Source organism: Mytilus trossulus, unplaced genomic scaffold (genome assembly GCF_036588685.1).
Source record: "Mytilus trossulus isolate FHL-02 unplaced genomic scaffold, PNRI_Mtr1.1.1.hap1 h1tg000050l__unscaffolded, whole genome shotgun sequence".
NCBI lineage: Eukaryota > Metazoa > Mollusca > Bivalvia > Mytilida > Mytilidae > Mytilus > Mytilus trossulus.
Genome location: NW_026963292.1, coordinates 3,200,753 through 3,220,821, shown reverse-complemented (window position 1 = coordinate 3,220,821; position 20,069 = coordinate 3,200,753). Strand labels below are relative to the sequence as shown.

The 20,069-nt window shown below is 32.0% G+C and overlaps 1 protein-coding gene across 1 annotated transcript in view; it reads right to left on the bottom strand.

The window, feature by feature from the left end:
• LOC134699268 (prolyl 4-hydroxylase subunit alpha-1-like) overlaps positions 1-19,817 on the bottom strand; it is a 31,426-nt gene extending 11,609 nt beyond the window's left edge. Inside the window, exons 1-6 of the mRNA XM_063560874.1 lie at positions 19,196-19,817; positions 12,148-12,302; positions 6,690-6,860; positions 5,371-5,531; positions 4,619-4,670; positions 1,025-1,221 (exon numbers count right to left, since the gene is read on the bottom strand). Of these exons, the coding sequence (XP_063416944.1) occupies positions 1,025-1,221; positions 4,619-4,670; positions 5,371-5,531; positions 6,690-6,860; positions 12,148-12,302; positions 19,196-19,365 (906 nt within the window). The 5' untranslated portion in view covers positions 19,366-19,817. The remainder of the gene's footprint in view (positions 1-1,024; positions 1,222-4,618; positions 4,671-5,370; positions 5,532-6,689; positions 6,861-12,147; positions 12,303-19,195) is intronic.
• Between the last annotated feature and the right edge of the window lie 252 nt (positions 19,818-20,069).

Sequence of the window (20,069 nt, the reverse complement as noted above, 5' to 3'; positions counted from 1 at the left end):
AATTCGGCTTCTTTGATCCTAACACTTGCATAGTCTAGAAAATGACGTAAGTTGTTTTTACTGTTATTTAAAAAGCTGTTTTTAAAATGAACGGATAAGAAGGAAGGTTTTGTACCATTTAAAATTTTAAACTCGCTGTAATAGATTGCACTTGTCCTAATTCCGGAAGCTGATGTTCTGTTATTTTCGTTTGTTGATATGGTTCATAAGTGTTTCTCTTTTTTTTTATATAGTTTAAACATATTTTATTTTTTTATATATAAATATGACCGTGTGTTTCCCCGTTTGAATGGTTGTACACTGGTTATATTTTGGGTCCTTTATAGCTTGCTGTTCAGTGTGATTCAAGGCTCAGTGTTGAAGACAACACTTTGACCTATAATGATTTACTTTTATAAATTTTGACTTGGATTGAGTGTTGTCTCATTGGCACTCATATCACATTTTCTTATATCGATAAGAATATAGCCTAATGATAAGCAAACATCACCTGCTGACACCATGTACGCGTAAATTAGTATTTAAGTTTAATTTCTCTGTTCTTTTATGTCAAATGCAATTACATGTAGCAAGTGTTCATCATTAACTATATATCCACAATGTGTATGTATGTGTCATATATTTAAAAACACATAATAGACGAAGGTGCACAGGAACCATATCTAAACAAAAGGAATACTGTCAACCAACTTATTTTGCGGCAATTTAGTTTAGATACTTTCGCGTGTACATAAAAAAGAGAATATAAATCGCCGCCTTTATGTAAAACTTGACTATTTTCTTATAAAACTAAAAAAGGTTAATATGAAAAATGCGAAATTAAATAGCAGCGAATTGTACAAGAAAGGACAAAACGCGAAATACTGTATACGCGAAAACAAGTTGGGTTTCAGTAATCAGCAGGAGTCGGATAAATAAACATAACGAGTGACCACAGCATGACAGTGGCTCGTTTTTATTGACGCAACTATAATGATTGCGGAAATTTAGTTAACAAGCCATATAAAACAAATTCATACCGAACCTTTACATCCAATCCTTTACATAGGCGCTTATATGATTGCAATTCTGGAGTGCTGTTGTACTCTGGTGTTGGTTTTGGTACATAGTGAGTTGTATTAGTCAAGTCACGTGTCACACGGGACTTCGTGACGTTCGATGCTTTCTTGACTTTCTCCATAAAATCAATTTTGTTGTTCTGTGCTCGTACATGATCTGGAACTATAATGTTTGTTATATACTAATTTCGTATAACAACGGAATTGTCATAAGTGGCGATGAACATATTTTACGTATAACTGGAATATTTTCCCCCTGAGTTTTAAAGTAAAATGTACATGTATGCATGCAATGGAATTAGAATTTTGGATACCATTAGGAAATAAAGATCTAGATCTATAAAATGATATAGTAAGGTAATAATATGATGTCTGAAACTAACAAAAAAGTAATTAAATGCATAAAAGCCTCAAATTTGCATCAGATAGTTGTTTATATATTATATGACTCTATACAGGGATTCAATAAACAAAAGAGCTAAAATCAAATCGTTGAATTGGCAGACAAATAAACCAACAAGATGTATTGTCGATCATGTCAGTCCATCGCTCGACATTTTTGATTTGTGACAACCTGATGAAGCATTTTGTAACATGTCAAGTTGATTATGATGATTAGATACTGACGAAAAAATCGCATAAGTGCATTGCATTTTTAACAGTATAAAGTAAAATAACAAAAATACCGAACTCCGTAGAAAATTCAAAATAAAAAGTCCCTATTTAAATGGAAAAAGCAAAATCTCAAACACATCAAGCGAATGGATAACAACGGTATTATTATTTTTAAACAACTGAATAAGAAAACACATAAGAAAATATAAACGAGAGAAAAGAGAAAATCAAAATTGGATAAACTAAAAGATGACTAAAATGTTAGGTTAAGACAATATATATACTAGATCCGAATACATATTGAATATCTATATAGTGTAATAACATATCAATAAAACAAAATATAAGAAATGTTAGCTAGCTATAAAACCAGGTTCCATCCACCAGTGTCTAACTTACCAAAAGGCCTGTACCAAGTCAGGAATATGACAGTTGTTATCCATTGGTTGAATGTGTTTGAGTTTTTCATTTTGCCATTTGACTAGGGACTTTCCGTTTTTCAAAAATATATTCTTGCATATGGTATTCTATTTTCATAAATTCAAAAAGTCATATGAAAAATGTTGGGGAAAATCTAAACCTTTAATTTTACACTGTATTTTTCAATATTACCTTATACTGTAAACTAACTTATTTTTTGTGACTTATGTAATTAAAGAAAACCGAGTATATAAATCATTGCAAGTATGTGAAATATGGATCTTCCTTTATATAATTGTACCAAGAACATCGGTAAATTGCGAAAAAAAAAACATCGTCGCACAGTTGTTTCTTTTAAACATTGTCTCTTATTTGGCCTGTAAAACTTTTGATTCGAGACTTATAAACGAGTCTTATGTAGATGAAACGCGCGTCTGGCGTATAAGTTTATAATCCTGGTACCTATTGACATGTTTGGTAACTATTTAACAACACTGGGTCGATGTCACTGCTGGTGGACGTCCCCGAGGTTATCACCATCCGAGTAGTCAGCACTTCGGTGTTGACATGAATATCTTTTATATGGTCATTTTTATAAATTTCCTGTTTACAAAACTTTTAATTTTTCGAAAAACTAAGGATTTTCTTATTCCATGAGAAGATAACCTAAGCCGTATTTGGCATTTTGGAATTTTGGGTCCCCAATGCTCTTAAACTTTGTACTTGTTTGGCTCTTTGCTGTTTTGATATGAACCTCACTGGCGATTCTTATGTAGACGAAACGCGCGTCTGGCGTATTAAATTATAGTCCTGGTACCTTTGATAACTATTGTGGCCGAAACGGGAATCTGGCATACAAATATCTAATCCTGGTTTTAATCGCTAGTGTGTTTGCACATAGCTTGAGATTTAGTCGTATTTGCTTATACATCCTGTGTATGTTAGTTATGATAATTTTCTACCAGACAATAATTATGTATTCTAATAATTTATGAAATACTACAATGGGTCAAATTCCAGATGGATATAACGGGAAATAACACGAAACAAGTGTATTCAACTGACAACATATGGCTTACTTATATAATGTTAAATGTGTACAGATTTAGATAATTGGTTGACTACAACCTATATTCTATATTGAATCAAATAATGTGGAACGAACCAATATAGGATAATATGTAAAATTCCACGCAAGAAAAACATGAAGAAAAATTATCTCCTATACAAACATGAAGATTGAGATAATTAGAAAGGATGAATTATATGAAGTAAATCAATATTTCATTAAGGTTTATCATGATGAACAACATTACAGCATTGTATAAGTTTGTGAAAAATGTCAAGAGCAACTCAGCATTGAGTCACTTCGTACAAAATAATGGTCCTTCCAATAAATGATTTGGTAAAGCCATATTTATCTGATATCTACAGAAGTTTTAATCTTTATAGGGGTCGCAAAAGATTTAAAGGACATTCAAGCTCTCTATTCGAAATCAAATTGTTAACGCCATGGCAAAAAAAAAACACGAAAAACAAAAGTAAAACAAACAACAGTATCCAAACACAATAGAAACGTAGAGCAGAGCAACACGCACCTAACCAACAACATATAATGAAAAGAGCATGTTCCATATGTGCGATCCATCGTGTTGCTATCCAGTTCTTTTATCAAGGAATGAAGTGTAACAATTAACTAAAAATATTGATCTCACTTATCCATTTTCCTACATTAATTTTCAAGTTTGATATAATGTATTTCAAACAGTCTGAGGAAAATAACTTTCGTAACATGATGTAACAATGACGAATTCGAAAGGATGTAGAAGGATTCGCTCAAACATGAAAACTCGTTATAAATCAAACACCTATGTATAACAATGACCAACTAAATAAAAGAAAAAGCAACCATTTGCGTAGGCTTTAAAGAATATATGCCTAATTCCTTGCACGATCTTCAGTAGTTGGTTTGTGTAATCTTTTCTTACAAAATAATTAATAAAAGAAGACAAAAAACTGCCTTCATCATCTTTGTTTCAAAAAGCGTTTTTTTTCAATCGATGTACGACTTTTGAACACCAGTATATTACTGTTGTCTTTATTTTGCATTTTCTACATGGTAATGTGAACGGATCATGTGGAATAGAAAATAAGTCAGTATGTTCTTCGACTTGTGAGAAAACACCAGTAATTTGAAAAAATGGCGACATGTTAAATCGGATTCTTGAGGAAAGAGAAGAACTATGTATTTGTATAACTAGAACTGTTATTAAGTCATCGTTTAGAATTCCAAACATGTCGTATATAAGACACAGCTATTATGTGCAGATACAAAACAACCGTATATCTTTTCCTGTTTCTGCCTTCTATCTTAATTTTGTTTGAGCGCCGCTGATGAGTCTTATCAGACGAAAATTGCGTTTGTTTGGAGTACCAAAGCATAATCCTAGAATCTTTGGTGAGTTTTTTTATAAATATAAATATTTTACATTAATTATTGTTTATTTATACTTAGTTTGTCTTACCTAAATTTAATAATTCTTCCGTCAGTTCCAGAGCAAGTTTGTCGTTACCTAGCTAAAGACAGAAAAAAACTTTAATAATATACATAATTTTTGAAATAAAATAGAGTGTTGCTTTTTAGTTTTATAACGATAAAAACGTATTCGTCAATTATAATTGATTGCATTGTTCAAAATTGAAAAACAAGAACTAATTTGCATACAGTACATACATATATATAAGTTGATCGCGGATACCACAAACCTAACATGCTCGCAATTTGTTTGAGACAATAACAATCAAAACCAAGGAGTAAATTAAACCTACAAAATAAGTTACATCAAAACATTGGTATTTAAACGTCCATGTCTATTAAACGTTGGTTTGAGCATTGCGTGTGAAGGTACCTCCAGAAAAGCATGTCAAAAGAACCACATTTATTAAGTGTTATTTTCGTTTCTTTTCTATATTAATAGGAATACGTAGATTTCAAAACCTAAAAGAAAATCATAGATCTTTATATACCAGTATATGTATCTACCGATTGTGTCATATCCGACTGCGACATTCTAAAAGTATATGGCATCTCAAAACGGGTGATGCAATCAAAGTAAGAGACTCCAATCACGTTGACACATCCAAACTTGTTCCTAGTGAAGTTCGTTCGGTTTTCCTATTTTGTGTTTGTTGGTGTGATTTGTCTCTTATTACACGATTTGCCAGATTTGAACATAGATAAACAACTGTCGCCTTTGCTTTTTGTCATGTGTTTTACCTCATGTGCAGTCCATGCCATATAATCTAAAATTTCTGTCATGTCTGTCGTTTTATTTGTTTCTTTGTCAAGTCTCTCTTTTGCTATTGCCATCCAATGGAAACCGTGGTAATAGTCGCCATCTTCGTATGCAATCCTTCCCAATTCAAAACAAGCATCAGCTGATAAAAAAAATCAATAATTATAACAGTGAAATAATAATTATCAAATGTATGCATGAATTAACTTATTAAATAAATAAACTAATATATGAATTGATAAATTTAATAAATAGATTATTAACACCAAATTTCTATTTAGAAAGATTAATTATCAAATAAACATTTAAACCCAAGACGAATATGTATTATGTCGTACGTTCAAGAGTTTTTTCCTATAAAAAAGGATGTCTTAAATACGGTATGTTATTGATATCTCCTAATACTCAATAATTATGGTCTACCTATGTTCATTTTACATTCGAAAAATGTAATAACATTTCCGTTTCCTCTCTACAATGAATCTTCTAAGTCTGACTTAAATAATATAACTGTAATTAAATATTACAATTTAAAATCAAAAAGAAAAAGATACCAAAAGTGACATTCAAAATCATAAGTTGAAAATAAACTGACAACACAAAGGTTAGAAAATACATTAGAAAAAAGACAAACAACATTATATAACATACAACAAAAATAAAAGACACGAACCCTCACCAAATATCGAATTGATCGTAGGTGTCTTGTGAGTAGTTACATACCAGTAAGCTCTCCTGCATTTCAGTCGCCTATAGATCCCTCTGCTATCTCATTAGCAGGAATATCATACATGTCTTGTACTATCAGTAATGGGGTTATACCATGTGTTCTATAAGTAACTACCTATCAGTGAGCTCTCTAGTAGTTATGCCACATATTGATCCTTCTGCTATCTCTTTAGGAGGAATATCGTGCATGTCTTGTAACAGCAGTATATGGTTGATATCCTATGTTACTAGATATAAGTAATAATTACCTAGCATTAGGTTCTACAGTATTTAAGCCGCCTATTGACCCCTCTGCTATTTCTTTAGCAGGAATATCATACATGTATTGTAATTGCAGTATTGGGGGCGATATCATATGTTCTATAAGTAAAACCTACCATTAGGTTCTCCAGTATTTAAGCTGCCTATTGAAGGCGATATCATGTGTTCTATAAGTTATAACCTACCAGTGAGCTCTACTGTATTCATGCCGCCTATGGATCCATCTGCTATCTTCTAAGTAGGAATATCATACATGTCTTGAAATCGTAGTGTAGAGGTGATATCATGTGTTTTATAAGTAATAACCTACCATTAAGTTCTCCAGTATTTAAGCCGCCTATAGATCCCTCTGCTATCTGTTTAGCAGGAATATCATACATGTCTTGTAATCGTAGTATAGCTTGAACGGATCCAGTAAGATCTTCTTCATCTGGCAATTTTATCCGCAATCTATCTAGCTGAGTATTAAATTCTGTTGTAACTGAAAGTCAATAGAAAAATAAAAAGGTGAGTAGATATAGGAAGATATGGTATGAGTGCCAATGAGACAACTCTCCATCCAAATAACAATTTATAAAGGAAACCATTATAGGTCAATATATGGCCTTCAACACGGAGCCTTGGGTCACACCGAGCAACAAGATATAATCGGCAACTAATTCGGGTATGTTTGAAAATGAAACAACTCTCAAGCTGAGATGAAGCACAAGGTTAGCCACTGTGTATCATCGCCACCGGAAATTGGATACTAACGAAGCGAAGAGAAATAGAAAAAAAAAGTAAACAAGTTAGGAATTCGTTCAATTTAAAGCATTTCCACTCATTTGATGAGGGTGCCGCTTAAAAAACGATTTTCTGATATATAATTCTTTTAATTATTAGGCCGATAAGTACAAAATGAATACAAGATTTTGTGTAATACTCCAAAACTTGCCACTTAGTACCGGAAAATTTCGAGGTCTATCGTCCTCTGTAGCCCCATTCTCAAGATATTGAACTGTTTTTCATTATTTTTCCAGACACGATTATAGAATATTATAGTGTGGCATCATATTTAATGAAATTTGTTGTCAAACAGACGTTTTTTAAAGAATATGGACAAAAACACTGTTTGTTTGTTGCACGGCGAATTGCAAAATAACAACTTTTGTCTGTACGGCGTCTTGCAATATATTATAATTTTAAGAGGAAATTAATCACTGTTTAGATAATATCGAGTGACGATATTTTGTTGATATCAAAGCTTTACAGGCTCACAAACATACAAAATGTCTTACTTATCAAATATTATAAATATATGCCGTTAATTCAATTCAGGAGGCCTCGTTGCCTTCCGCTTTTCGATTTTGTAAAAAAAGTTTTTTTTTTCAACCATATCATATCCTAAATACATTAATATATATATCGTTATACTACTTACGACTGTAAATGTTGTCTTATTTGTTGTTAGAGTGACATTTTGTAAGTTCAATAAAATAAACCGTCCATTCATCTTTTGTTGGTGCTATTTTTTTTTAAGATAAAAACAGTTAAGATGTGGTATGATAGCAAATACGATAACTATCCATCAGGATCAAATAAACTGTATGTAAGCAATTATATGCTATCGTACAGCCTTCAACAACGAAAACTCGTCCATTATAGTCGGCTATACAAAGCACCGAACGAAAAATGTGGAAGGACTCAACAAGAAAGCGACTGAAGGCCTAACTCATAACAAAACAATTTATCCACAGGATCGAGAATTCGGACAGACACATAAAATTGTTTAGTTATTTAATTTCTGAAAAGACTCATTTATAAAAATAAACTTTGAATTAAGAAAATACTTTGTTTTCATCGAAAGTAAGGAGAAACAAATCGTGAATTGCATTTCGAAATAATTGTTTTGTCTGTTTCTATCTACTGCATTTTATCTAATGCATAGTTAGATGGGGGGGGGGGGGGGGGGGGGGGGGGGGGGGTTAGTGGGTCTGTTAACATGTTAACAACACCTCGATTTTGGCAAAAACAGATAACAACAAATTTTAAATGCTGATAAGAGTTAACAGCAATTTTAATGACACATGGACAGACAATTGAACGGATGGAAAAACCGAATAATCGAAAATGCTTCAAACACCAAAAGGGAGGCTTCTTCTGGTTATGTATATTGTTGAGTAAATGTTTTGTGTCAATCAATCGTAGAAAACTTGGGTTATTGTCATGACGTAGGAAAGTGTAACAAACAGATAGAATGAGTGAATACTATGGGCGCGAACATTTTTTTAATGGCGGGGGCTTTTATAAAGTATAGTTACATCGCAGTCAGGGTATTCATACGACTCATTGCTTACATGATTTTATTGAAAGGAATTACGAAGGTTTACTGATTTTTATTTTAAATCATTAAAACCAGTGGTAAATCAGAAAGTAACATGTAAGGTGTCATAAGTTGAAGCACTCTTTCATCTCCATCTGAGCTGATATAAAGAAGCCTTGGCCTATCTTTAGATCCATTCTGAATTTCTTAGACTAGCAAATTTGATTTCAATTTAAGAACCAATTCCTATTTTTTTCGGCCTCTTCTACCAGGCCACACTGTTCAGTTATTTTACGAATTGCAAATTGAAAAGGTGCTTTATTTTTCACAATTCCGTCCAGGTACTCTGGGTCGATATAACTTATCAAACATTCCATATACATGTGAATTATTTTCGTCATAGGACTGACCAGGGTTTAAGCTGGATAAGAAGTGGCCTTTCCCTTTAACGTTTTGGATACATTACAAATAGAAGCCAGAAATAACTACATTGGTTGGACGTATAAAGAGGGGCATGAGATATCTTTAAACATGCTTAACACTGCCGCATTTGTTGTACCTGCATGACCCAACTTGAGTCCGTAACCTTTGCTATAAAGTCTTGTATTTATTTCATTTTTTAAATTTGGGTTCATTTATATGTTTCAAGAAACAAACATTGAACTTCGAACCCCTTTTGTAGTTAATTGATTGCTCACTTAGGAGACAGCTTCAGGTATACCATACAAGTTTAGATTCGAGCCATGGTGAATTTTCTAAATATGAACGTTTTTGTACAATTGAATTGATTTTTAGATAGTTGAATAATAATATAGCCTTCCTAGTGGGTTTATATGAACATTTAGATTATTTTTAGCATTTTTTTATAAGCCATGGTTCAATTTGACCGTCCAAGCGTTCCTATCCGTACCGCCATACATTTTGAAAATTTTGTATTTTTTTTCAACCATGATTCGACGCTCGATCTTTTCAATTCAATTTCATGGAAAAAACCAGCAGAAATGCATATGATTTTTTTACCTCTTGATAGATATATGTCTATGGTATTAGGAAAGGTATCACTCTTATTGATTGAAATTTTCCTTTGGACCAAATTTTTCAGATCTTTGTGACATGTTCAACCCCCTATTTTGCAATATTTGGTATCAAATAATTGCTCATTGTTGCCATAGTTACACAAAAAAAGAGATTATATTTCACCATTATTACTATTGGAAATCAAATCTATGGACGATTCTCTTTCCATAAATATACACATGCATAGCTCAAATATTAAGCCTTATTTATTAGGAAGGAAGGGAAAGAGGAAAGAGGGTGTTTAAAATTATGAGTGTCAATTCTTAGTTTTTTTTCCTATCTGTGACTTGACACTCACCCTAGTACATAATTTTCTCGCTGCGTTGGGTTGTTTCTTCTATTTGGTCGAGCTTCTGTTTCTTTGACATTTCCATTCTCAATTTAATCAAGGATTTACTATACTCACTGAAGATTTTTTTAAAGACATGTACAGTTACATATAATTATGCTGTTAATGTCACTCCTTTGCGGAAGCAACGTTAAGTAAGCGATGGCCAGCAAATTTTAATGTGATTCTTGTAAATAACAGTTAAGATCAGTTAACAGAGAAAATAATATAAAAAACAGTGAACACTTTAAGTATAAAGTAACAGATAACAAGAATCTCAATTTCAAATAAACAGTTAACATCATTGCAAATTTTAACAAAACATTACAGACAGTGGGTCGAAAACAGTTTTAAAATTTATCAGTCAAATAACAGTTTAAAAAAATTTAAACCTTGAAAAGGACACAAACAGTTTAATATAAAAAGGACCCCCACCTGAGATATTTGAACTTAATACTTTATTTTCTTTGAAAGGACGCGGTAAATAACTATTCTAAAATTAGCAAGTTGCCATACAGTTGAAAACAAGTTGCCATACAGTAAATTTGTCAACACGAGCAAGTTGCAGTACCCTCGACTTTATTTTTTATGGTCTATATTCTTTAAAATGCATCTTTTTGACAACAAATTTCAGTAAATATGATGCCAAACTATAATAATCTAAAATCGTGTCTGGAAAAATAATGAAAAAATTTTCCGGTACTAAGTGGCAAGTTTTGGAGTATTACACAAAATCTTGTATTTATTTTGTACTTATCGGCCTAATAATTTAAAAATTATATATCAGAAAATCATTTCTTAAGCGGCACCCTCATCAAATGAGTGGAAATTCTTTAAATTGAATGAATTCTTAACTTGTTTATTTTTTTCTGTTTCTCTCCGCTTCGTTAGTACCCAATTTCCGGTGGCGATGATACACAGTGTTAGCAATTACAAGTTATCGTACGGCCTTCAATATTGAGCAAAATATTTAGACGGACATAATTAATATCTAGAACAATTGACAAAGATGAAATGTTCATGGCATTTATAGGGATCTTGGTGGGGTTTACAGAGTAGATAATACTGAAAACGTGCAGTATAAAGGGCAAGTAAAAAAGGCAAAATCAAAGGAAACAAAAATAATGGGTAAAAAAAACCCAAAGAAATTCAAATTAACAAAATAGAGAAACACCATCAAAACCATCGTTTAGGTCTTTTTATATAATGCTCATATCCATCCCCATAAAAAAATAAAGGTAAAGTAAAACAGTAAAACATTTTAAAAAGAATCTCTGGGGACAGAATAGTTCAGATTAGACAACGGTGTTGGTATATATAGAGAAACTTAACAAAAAAAAGTATCAACTCTGAAAAAAGAATTAAATACACAAAATTGTCGATCAAATTTCTTAATTTTTTTAACATGCCTTTAAGCATACAGTTCAAGATTAAATAGCTACCGATTGGCATTGTTCATTCATATGCATGGGCCGCGAGTTGGTCCATCTATGTAATGTGTTTATAAATCAGAAATATTTTAATAATGTCTGCTTTCTCAACGTCATCTGTTTGCTATTGTGAATGTCATTAGTTGAACTTTATTACAATCAATAAACTATAACAACATGGTATTCATTTAAAAATTGTAGACTTATTAAAATACAAAATCTAATTTGAGGACAAAACAGTCGACCCTTTCGTGTGCAGAAAGAAGGGAGGCAACTCGGGTCAAGCTTCGGTTCGTAAATTTATTTGCTGACATCATTTCGTCTTTAAATGTATGTTGATTTTATCATCATTTCAGCATTGTCCTTTTATTTTGGGATTTCAAAAATTTAAATACTGAACATGTTACAGATTTAGATGGAATGATATACATGAAAATATGTAAAGGAAAATATTTACAAAACATTTTTTAGTCATCATGATTTAAATGTAGATATCATACATGGAAACATACTATTTGATACACTGTCATATTCCTGACTTGGTACAGGACATTTTAGGAAATAATGGTGGGCTGAACCTGGTTTTATGGCTAGCGAAACATCTTGCTTACATGACAATACTGATAAATACCTTGTGTCTGTTTGTGTTTTATTGACTCCTCAACGTTTTTTTCCCAATCAATTGTAAACTTTTTAACAAATAAAAATGCATTTATAGGATTTCCTAGGTAAGCATTTGGATTCTTTAAACCTAGCCGGCTGTGTTCATCAAAGGAATCGGCTAATCTGAAATGAAACAGAAGTTTAGACACTAAGTTTGTAAATTGAATGTTAAATGAATTTTAAAACCGGTATACAAGATAGAAGATTTCGAAGATGTTCAAAAAATCTAACGAAAGTCCTTTGATGTATAGGAATGGGAGAAAACACTTTTTCCAGACGTTATATTCCTTTCATCTGTTGCAATGACGGTTGATATATTTCACGAGAAAATGTTTATACATTTTAAGGGTTGTGAGATAAAATGTTAAGTTTCTTCCTATGAATGTTTGAGGTAAAATATTAGAACAATTAAATGTTTAATAGTTGGAACTAAAATCTCCTTTGGCTTGATCATAATGTAGTTTTGTATCGGGATTTGTATGATCTCTATTTATCAATGAGCAACTGTGTTTACCCCCAGGAGTAGATTACCTTAGCCGTATTTGGCACAACTTTTTAGAATTTTCGGTCTTCAATGCTCTTCAACTTTGTATTTGTTTGGCTTTTTAACTGTTTTGATCTGAGCGTCTTATGTAGGCGAAACGCTCGTCTGGCGTATTAAATTATAATCCTTGTACCTTTGATAACTATTTGTGTATGATGTGTTTCATTCCATCATCTTGATAAACTGAGTACCAAAACGAAAGATTGATTAAAAGCAATAAGAATTGACAGTCTAGTACGCTCGATATATTTGAATTGAAAACATGCAGCACAAAACCTGCTACAAGAAAGTCATATATTTTTTGTTGCAACATACCTTATATGTATGAATCATTATTGTAGTTTAATATGGTAAATGTATGCATTAATATAATTTATCGTTGAAATAAAAGAAATGTGTGATTTATTCTTAAAAATGTACAAACATCTTAAGCATGCAATACTGGTTTTTATTTCGAAATGGCAATATAAGTGGATTATGTAACAGCTGGGGACAGTTATACGTAATCTTTAGAAGCAGACGACTGAAAAGATTTTGTCCAATCAAAATTAGCATATAGAGTTACTCATGCACGTGATGAGGGATTGTACACTCAAGGCAATCGTTTATCCCACCCAAGCAGTTGTTTGTCCACAAATTGTCCAATTACTCACTTACTAATAATAATTTCAACTATACTATTTTCTAGAATGGAGTGGTGAATGATTTTCAAATATTACAGCTACTCGTGGCTTTGGTATTTCAATTATGCAATGACCATTTGATACAACATATTTTTACTAAATTTATATGATTATAATAACATTATATGTATGTTTCATTATATACAGTACGTTTACTACGTTATTATGATTGGCTAACTGTACATCACGTATTATTCCTTATGCAATTGCATTACTCAATAAAACTTATCATTCATGATAGCACGAGGTCACACAATAAATTGCACAGTTGAATCAAATAAAAAAAATGATGAAATTCGTGTTTTCATGATCTTAGCTAAAAACTGTAATTATAAGTACGCGCTTCATACAAAATGTACTTCGGTCAACGCTTTTACACCCAAATGAAGTTACAAAAAGAAGCATTCAATTCTTAAATAACTCTTGTTGTTCTTTATAACAATCGGTTCTTATCGAATAATATTTTAATATCTTAACCTAAATAGAGCCAAGTGAGTTGTGGAGAACGTTGTTGTGACAGTAACCTTCCAAATTAATTATGAAATTAAAAATTTAAAACAAATGCATCCTATAGACATTGCACGGTCTTTAACAACATACAATGGTCAAACTCGAAATCACCACCGAGTACAGAAAAGAACTTCAACGACAAACATCAAAGATATACAATCGGCACCAAGTTCTCAAAAGAAAATCAAATTGAGAAGCATAATTGAACTTGAGCAGTTAAACAAAGGCAACAGGATAAACATATCGTATTTCATATTTCAAAACTCTCACACGATCTATGCTCCAAACCAAATTTATCGATTATTATGTTAATATCTGAAATGCCTTTTGGCCGCTGTCATTTGCGATTAAAACTTGCTTTTTCCGGGTTATACACGGTTTTAAGTTGTCTTTTTCTTGTTTTTTTTATGGTTAGTGTTGAGTTGTGGAAAAGTGGGCTTGCATATATCTATTATATCAAATGATAACGAAACCAAGATCCACAACAATTGATATGAGAACGCTAACTATTGTAATAACACCGCTAACTAAGTGGTAAGAAAATAGTAATGTGCAGGGTATTACAGTGTATTTAATGTTGCATTCGTTACATGTACCTCAAACTTCAAACCCAGCTAGCGGTGACGTGTGGATAGATAATTCAGCATATTACTTCAACTATCAATCTATTATAATTATTGTACTTATACCTATGTATAACTATGACCAAGAATTTGTATAGTAATATTATACAAATCCTTGCTATGACTATGTCGTATAATATCAATACTTTCATGGTGAACCTATCCACCGTATGCTAATGCTAATAAGATCTCATAACTGAAGTTGTCGATGAGTTTACAGAATAAAGAATAATGGGCGAAATGTACAGAAATAAAGGCAAAAAAATACAGAATACAAAAATGGACCAAACAATAAAATGAAGAATACAAAAATAGACCAAACAATAAATGAAGAATACAAAAATGGACCAAACAATAAATGAAGAATACAAAAATAGACCAAACAATAAAATAAAAAATATAAAAATAGACCAAACAATAAAATAAAGAATAGAGAATAAAGGGGTGCTGAAATATAAACTATCTTCTTTTATATATAGAGAGAGAATAACAGGAACAATTTATAAAGAATAGAGAACTAGATGTTTGTATACAAAATGAGGCCCCTCATTGGGTTGTCCAAGTAATCACACTTTCGACAATATAATCACATACTGATTATAGAAAAAAACCACTCCAAGATAATCCAATAATCATGAAATAGTTGTTGTGTTATTCAAATAATCACTATACAAACGGCCAAGTAATCAAAAGCTAAAAAAAACTACAAATTTCAGAATGCAGAAATAAAGACCCCAAACCAGATCCCCAAACTATTAATATAATATAATGTTAAGATATTGATCGTTTTAATAATGATATGTGCACGTGGATATATTAATATGCCCAAAACGTTTGATCTACTTTTAAAATCAATTCAACATCATGGTTTATAGTGTTATATGTCAGAATGAATAAGTGATGAATCAGATTGCACCAAACTACATGCAATACAGAAGAAATTGAGAAAGCGAAAAAAGTCTTAAGTCAACAAATTCTCACTGTGTTGATGACCGATTGGTGATCTTTGGCTGTTTTCTGCTTTTTGGTCGGTTTGTTGTCTTTTCGACTCGTTCCGCTTTTCAATGCTTAATTTTCTTTGTTTGAAGAAATTTGTCACTTACAAGTCTGTTTTATTCTATCGATTGAGTCCTTATCGTAAGTTTGTTCAATGCTGTTTCATTTGATTCGTGCCATGTGAAACAAAATATGTTGTTTTGCTTTAAGTCTTCCGTCCAGTTGACAACACTAAGCTAATACGGTTACGCCAGAATTAACTTTACATATTGTTTTTCGCAGTTTTTATTGCTTTATTTAGTTTGTCTAGCAAAAACAAATATGAAACATGTAGCATGTGTAAGATGACAGGAAATTTTGTGATTATTGACAAATTACAGGTTTTTGTAATTATTAAGAAGTGTTATAGTTCTTCATAGGCGCTTATCTATGATTTGATGTTAGGAAGAGAATAGGAATGGGCGCCTCCGTCCCCGTCTGAATACAGCCGTCACACGATCGGTTGCACAAATGACAAAACACCCCTCTTCCTCCAGTCCCTCCGAGTTTGGCTTAATAAGCATATACTCCCTTGGTTAAACACTATCGACTATCATAGACTTTTACAGATAAACAGCTCGTGAATTATTTAGAAGGCTTATTTTGAGGCAAATTTAGCTGTAAATATAGATTTTGTATAATAAAAAAATGGGATTGGGCGGCTCCGTCCCCGTCTGAATTCACAATTGCTTAATCCTCTCAGTAATGTTTATTGTGCTCGAATTAATTTCCTTTCACCTCACAAAAAAACCTGTAAAGTCATGAGTTGTTTTACTTTTATATATATATATATAATTGTGATCAATTTTATTTGGCAATCGCCAATGGCAGTCAGCAGGGTTAAAGAACATCAGTTGTTCGACCTGTTAGTCAAATGCGTTTTGTTTAAATATACTTTTTCACTCTTTTGGTCTTTTGGAAAATGTTGTTTGTGCTGTTTTTAGACCCTTCTACAACGAAATTTGTTTGACATGCACACGTATAAAAACTGCGGTTTTTATCCAACGCAGTCATAGGTTTGAACGTAGTTTTCAATTTAGACTCGTTTATATATAAACACTGGGTTGTATACATGTAGAGCTAGCATCATTAATCTCGACAGATCATCATAGGTAAATAAATATAGTAAACTTTGTGACAAGTTCACGTTAAGGGAAAATGTGAAACATATTGCATACCTAATCGACAAACTTTGCTTACAGGTGAACTGTATTGGTTCACAATAAGGTTATGTCAGGTTTTTTTATATATTTTTTTCTGCGTATATAAACATAACTGTTTTAATTTTTCAAGCGAGCGAGGGGAAGAAAAATAGAAACAAATTTCGAAACAGTTTAATGTGCTTGTTATATCACAATTATTCGTGTACGGTTAATTCATCAACAAATTATACACATATTTATACACGTTGAATGTTTCTATTTCAAACTAAATAACTAGTATATGTACATGTATTTCATTTAATGTTTGAAAGTCTCGTTAAACATTCAGATTTCTAGATTTTCATAAGATTGCCTTGTAGGGGTATATTTTTTTTTTTCTATTTTAGACTTTCTAAAACCTACACCATTAAGCCGTTGCACACATGAAAAAAATACCCCCCCCCCCTTTTCCAGTCCTTCCGAGTTTTGGCTTAATAAGCATATACTCATTTGGTTAAACACTATCGACTATAATAGACTTTTACAGATCAAGAAAATGTAGTGTTATACTATATTCAGAAGTACATCTTTTCCTATAAATCTTCTACCATCAATCAAAAAAGTGCACTGCTAATTGCATGCGCCCGTACATCCATTACAAGTTAAGTGTAGTCTGACTGACACTCACATGATATAACGTAGACTAGCATTCAGATATACATGTAAACTTTTTTATTTACATGATCCTCATTTCCTAGTCTTGTAATTAATTTATATAATAGGAATAGACTAACCACAACACAGAAATAACAATGTAAACAGAAATTCTGAATAAATGGAAATGTATGGGAAATTGGAAAAGCTCTTTGCGGGGTAAACTTTTCTGTAAACAGTCGTATGCCAATCACAGTTACGTGTTATTGTATTTGCTAAATTACAACAGGAATCTAATGGGGGAAGGGAGTAGGGACTTCTACGTCCTCCCGGATCCGGCACTGAAAGTGCAGTTGGGGCAAGAATTTATAACAGCAGTTTCATCATATACACAATGGTTAGCCTAATGCATTTTATGGTTCGCATTTTTCATCCAATTCAAAAACAAACTACCGAAAGTGTAGCTTCACCTTCTACCCCGACCCTATTGTTTCACTAAATTGAATCATAAATACTACACACAATTATAAAGAAAAAGATAATATATCATACTGAAAATATGCGTCAAGCATTATAAGAGATAATTATAAAACTATTGCTGGTATGTCTTGTTTTGTCTTCTCTCTGTCACTCTTACTAAACTCTTCCTGTGTATTGGTGGTTTACAGACAGTCAACATTTTATCCTGGTACCTTTGATAACTTATCATTATACACATGCATGTTTTAAGAATTCATATGATATACAAGTAATATAAAAGTTATGGTCGTCAATTGCGATTTGAATAAATAATTTCTTAGATATGAACAGATCATGAATATTAGTTTATGCTAATAGAATTAGATATTAGTTTTGCAACACCAGATGTGCATTTTTTTCAACAATAATACTCGAATCAGCTGACTCGAATCCTTAATATTTTTTTAAAGCCTTTAACCTTACACAATCATTAAAGAGCTGATATAGGGAAAAAAGACATAATTTCAGATAAAATTGTCCCCATTAATCAACACAGTGCACTCTGTGGTGCATGTACTCATATATCAAATGCAATGGTTACTGTTTGACTTACAATGAGGCGATGCATACTGAAATTTACAGACTGAGGCTAACATAATGATTAACATTGAGAAGTGACATTAAATAAAGTATTTAAATTGATCTGATTTATTCAAGAGGGTATGGATGGTGATTCTTCACTACCCAGTTATCGTTAACTTCAATCTAATTAAAATATAGATCTTAGATTGCATGTAGTAACGTAGTATAACGAAATCAGAGATCTATATTTAAATTAGATTGCGTTAACTTTAGGCCCTTTTTCTCTGTTCTTTATAAATCTGCCAAAAATGAATCTGTTTTTCTCTATTCTTTACTTTTATGGACCATTTTCTGAAGTATTGGTGTTCATTATTCTGTTGACCCCAAACATCCTTCAAGGAACAGCATGATTGATTAATTGGTTAGTTTTAACGCCACTTTTTGCACTATTGTGCTATTTTGCGACGGTCATTTAATGTTTGTGGAGGAAGCTGAAGTACACGGAGAGAGAAAAAACGACCTAAGGAAGGAAATCTGCCAATCCTAATCAATTAAGATTTGATTCGAGCGCACCTGGCACGTCCTGGATTCGATCTTACTGTGACTACCTCAGTTGTAAAATGCTAGTAATAAAGTAGTTCGACTCCTTAGAACAAACATTCTATCACCGATGCCCCATATAAGCAACGAAGGTCATATTAAACATATTCCATGATTAACAAATAATCTGTTGCAATTGTTTATAATTATTCTTTCTATACTGTTTTTATTTCAGTATACTTGCCTTTGTAATGTCTGCAGTCTTTCTTTTTCTTTGGTAATATATTCTCTGATTTTATCAGCCATATTTTGTTCTGCTTTCAATCCATGTTCCATGGTAGCAAGCGATGTAAATAGTTCACAACGTACATTTGTGAATAGTATATAAAATAATGTAAAAAAGAACATTTCCATTTAGTATGCTTATTTAAGTATAGGTATGAAATATACAACTTTCCGTTTGTTATTTCGAGCAGTCCAAGCGAATTATTAAATCAATGCACTTGAAATATTAACACTGTTTGTAGTATCACTATAAGCATAAACAAACTAATGAATTCGTTAGTTTCAGTTTAAACGGGTAAACTGTCTTTTTTTGTCACTTCATAATAAGTCACTTTTACACGTCCAAACTTTCTTTATAAGAAAAAATTAATATAGTGCAACGTCACAAAACTTTTCCACTGATTGTCACGTAAACGCAATGTTTCAACTTTCAACAAATTGAACAAATCCGATTTGATTAAAGATTTAATGTATGAAAATTCGTAGAAAGTACGAGCGGTAAATCTAGAAAAGTCTTAATCAATATACAGATGTTACAAACAATATGCTGTTAGATTTGTGAATATAACAATACACATTAATGTACATGTTAAGTTGCTACTAATTATTTTTACCTTTATTTTACCTGTAAACTGTTTACGTGTTGTTTTACATGCTGTAACCGGAGTAGTCATCATTTATCTTGTTAATTCTCAGTGGCGGATCCAGATATTTTAATAAAGGGGGAGGGGAGAGGTATTTACTGCATAAGAGGGGGCCACTCCATTCATGCTTCAGTGATTTCTTAACAATCAACCAAATGTTTCTAAAAATGATGCGGAGGGGAGGGGTTG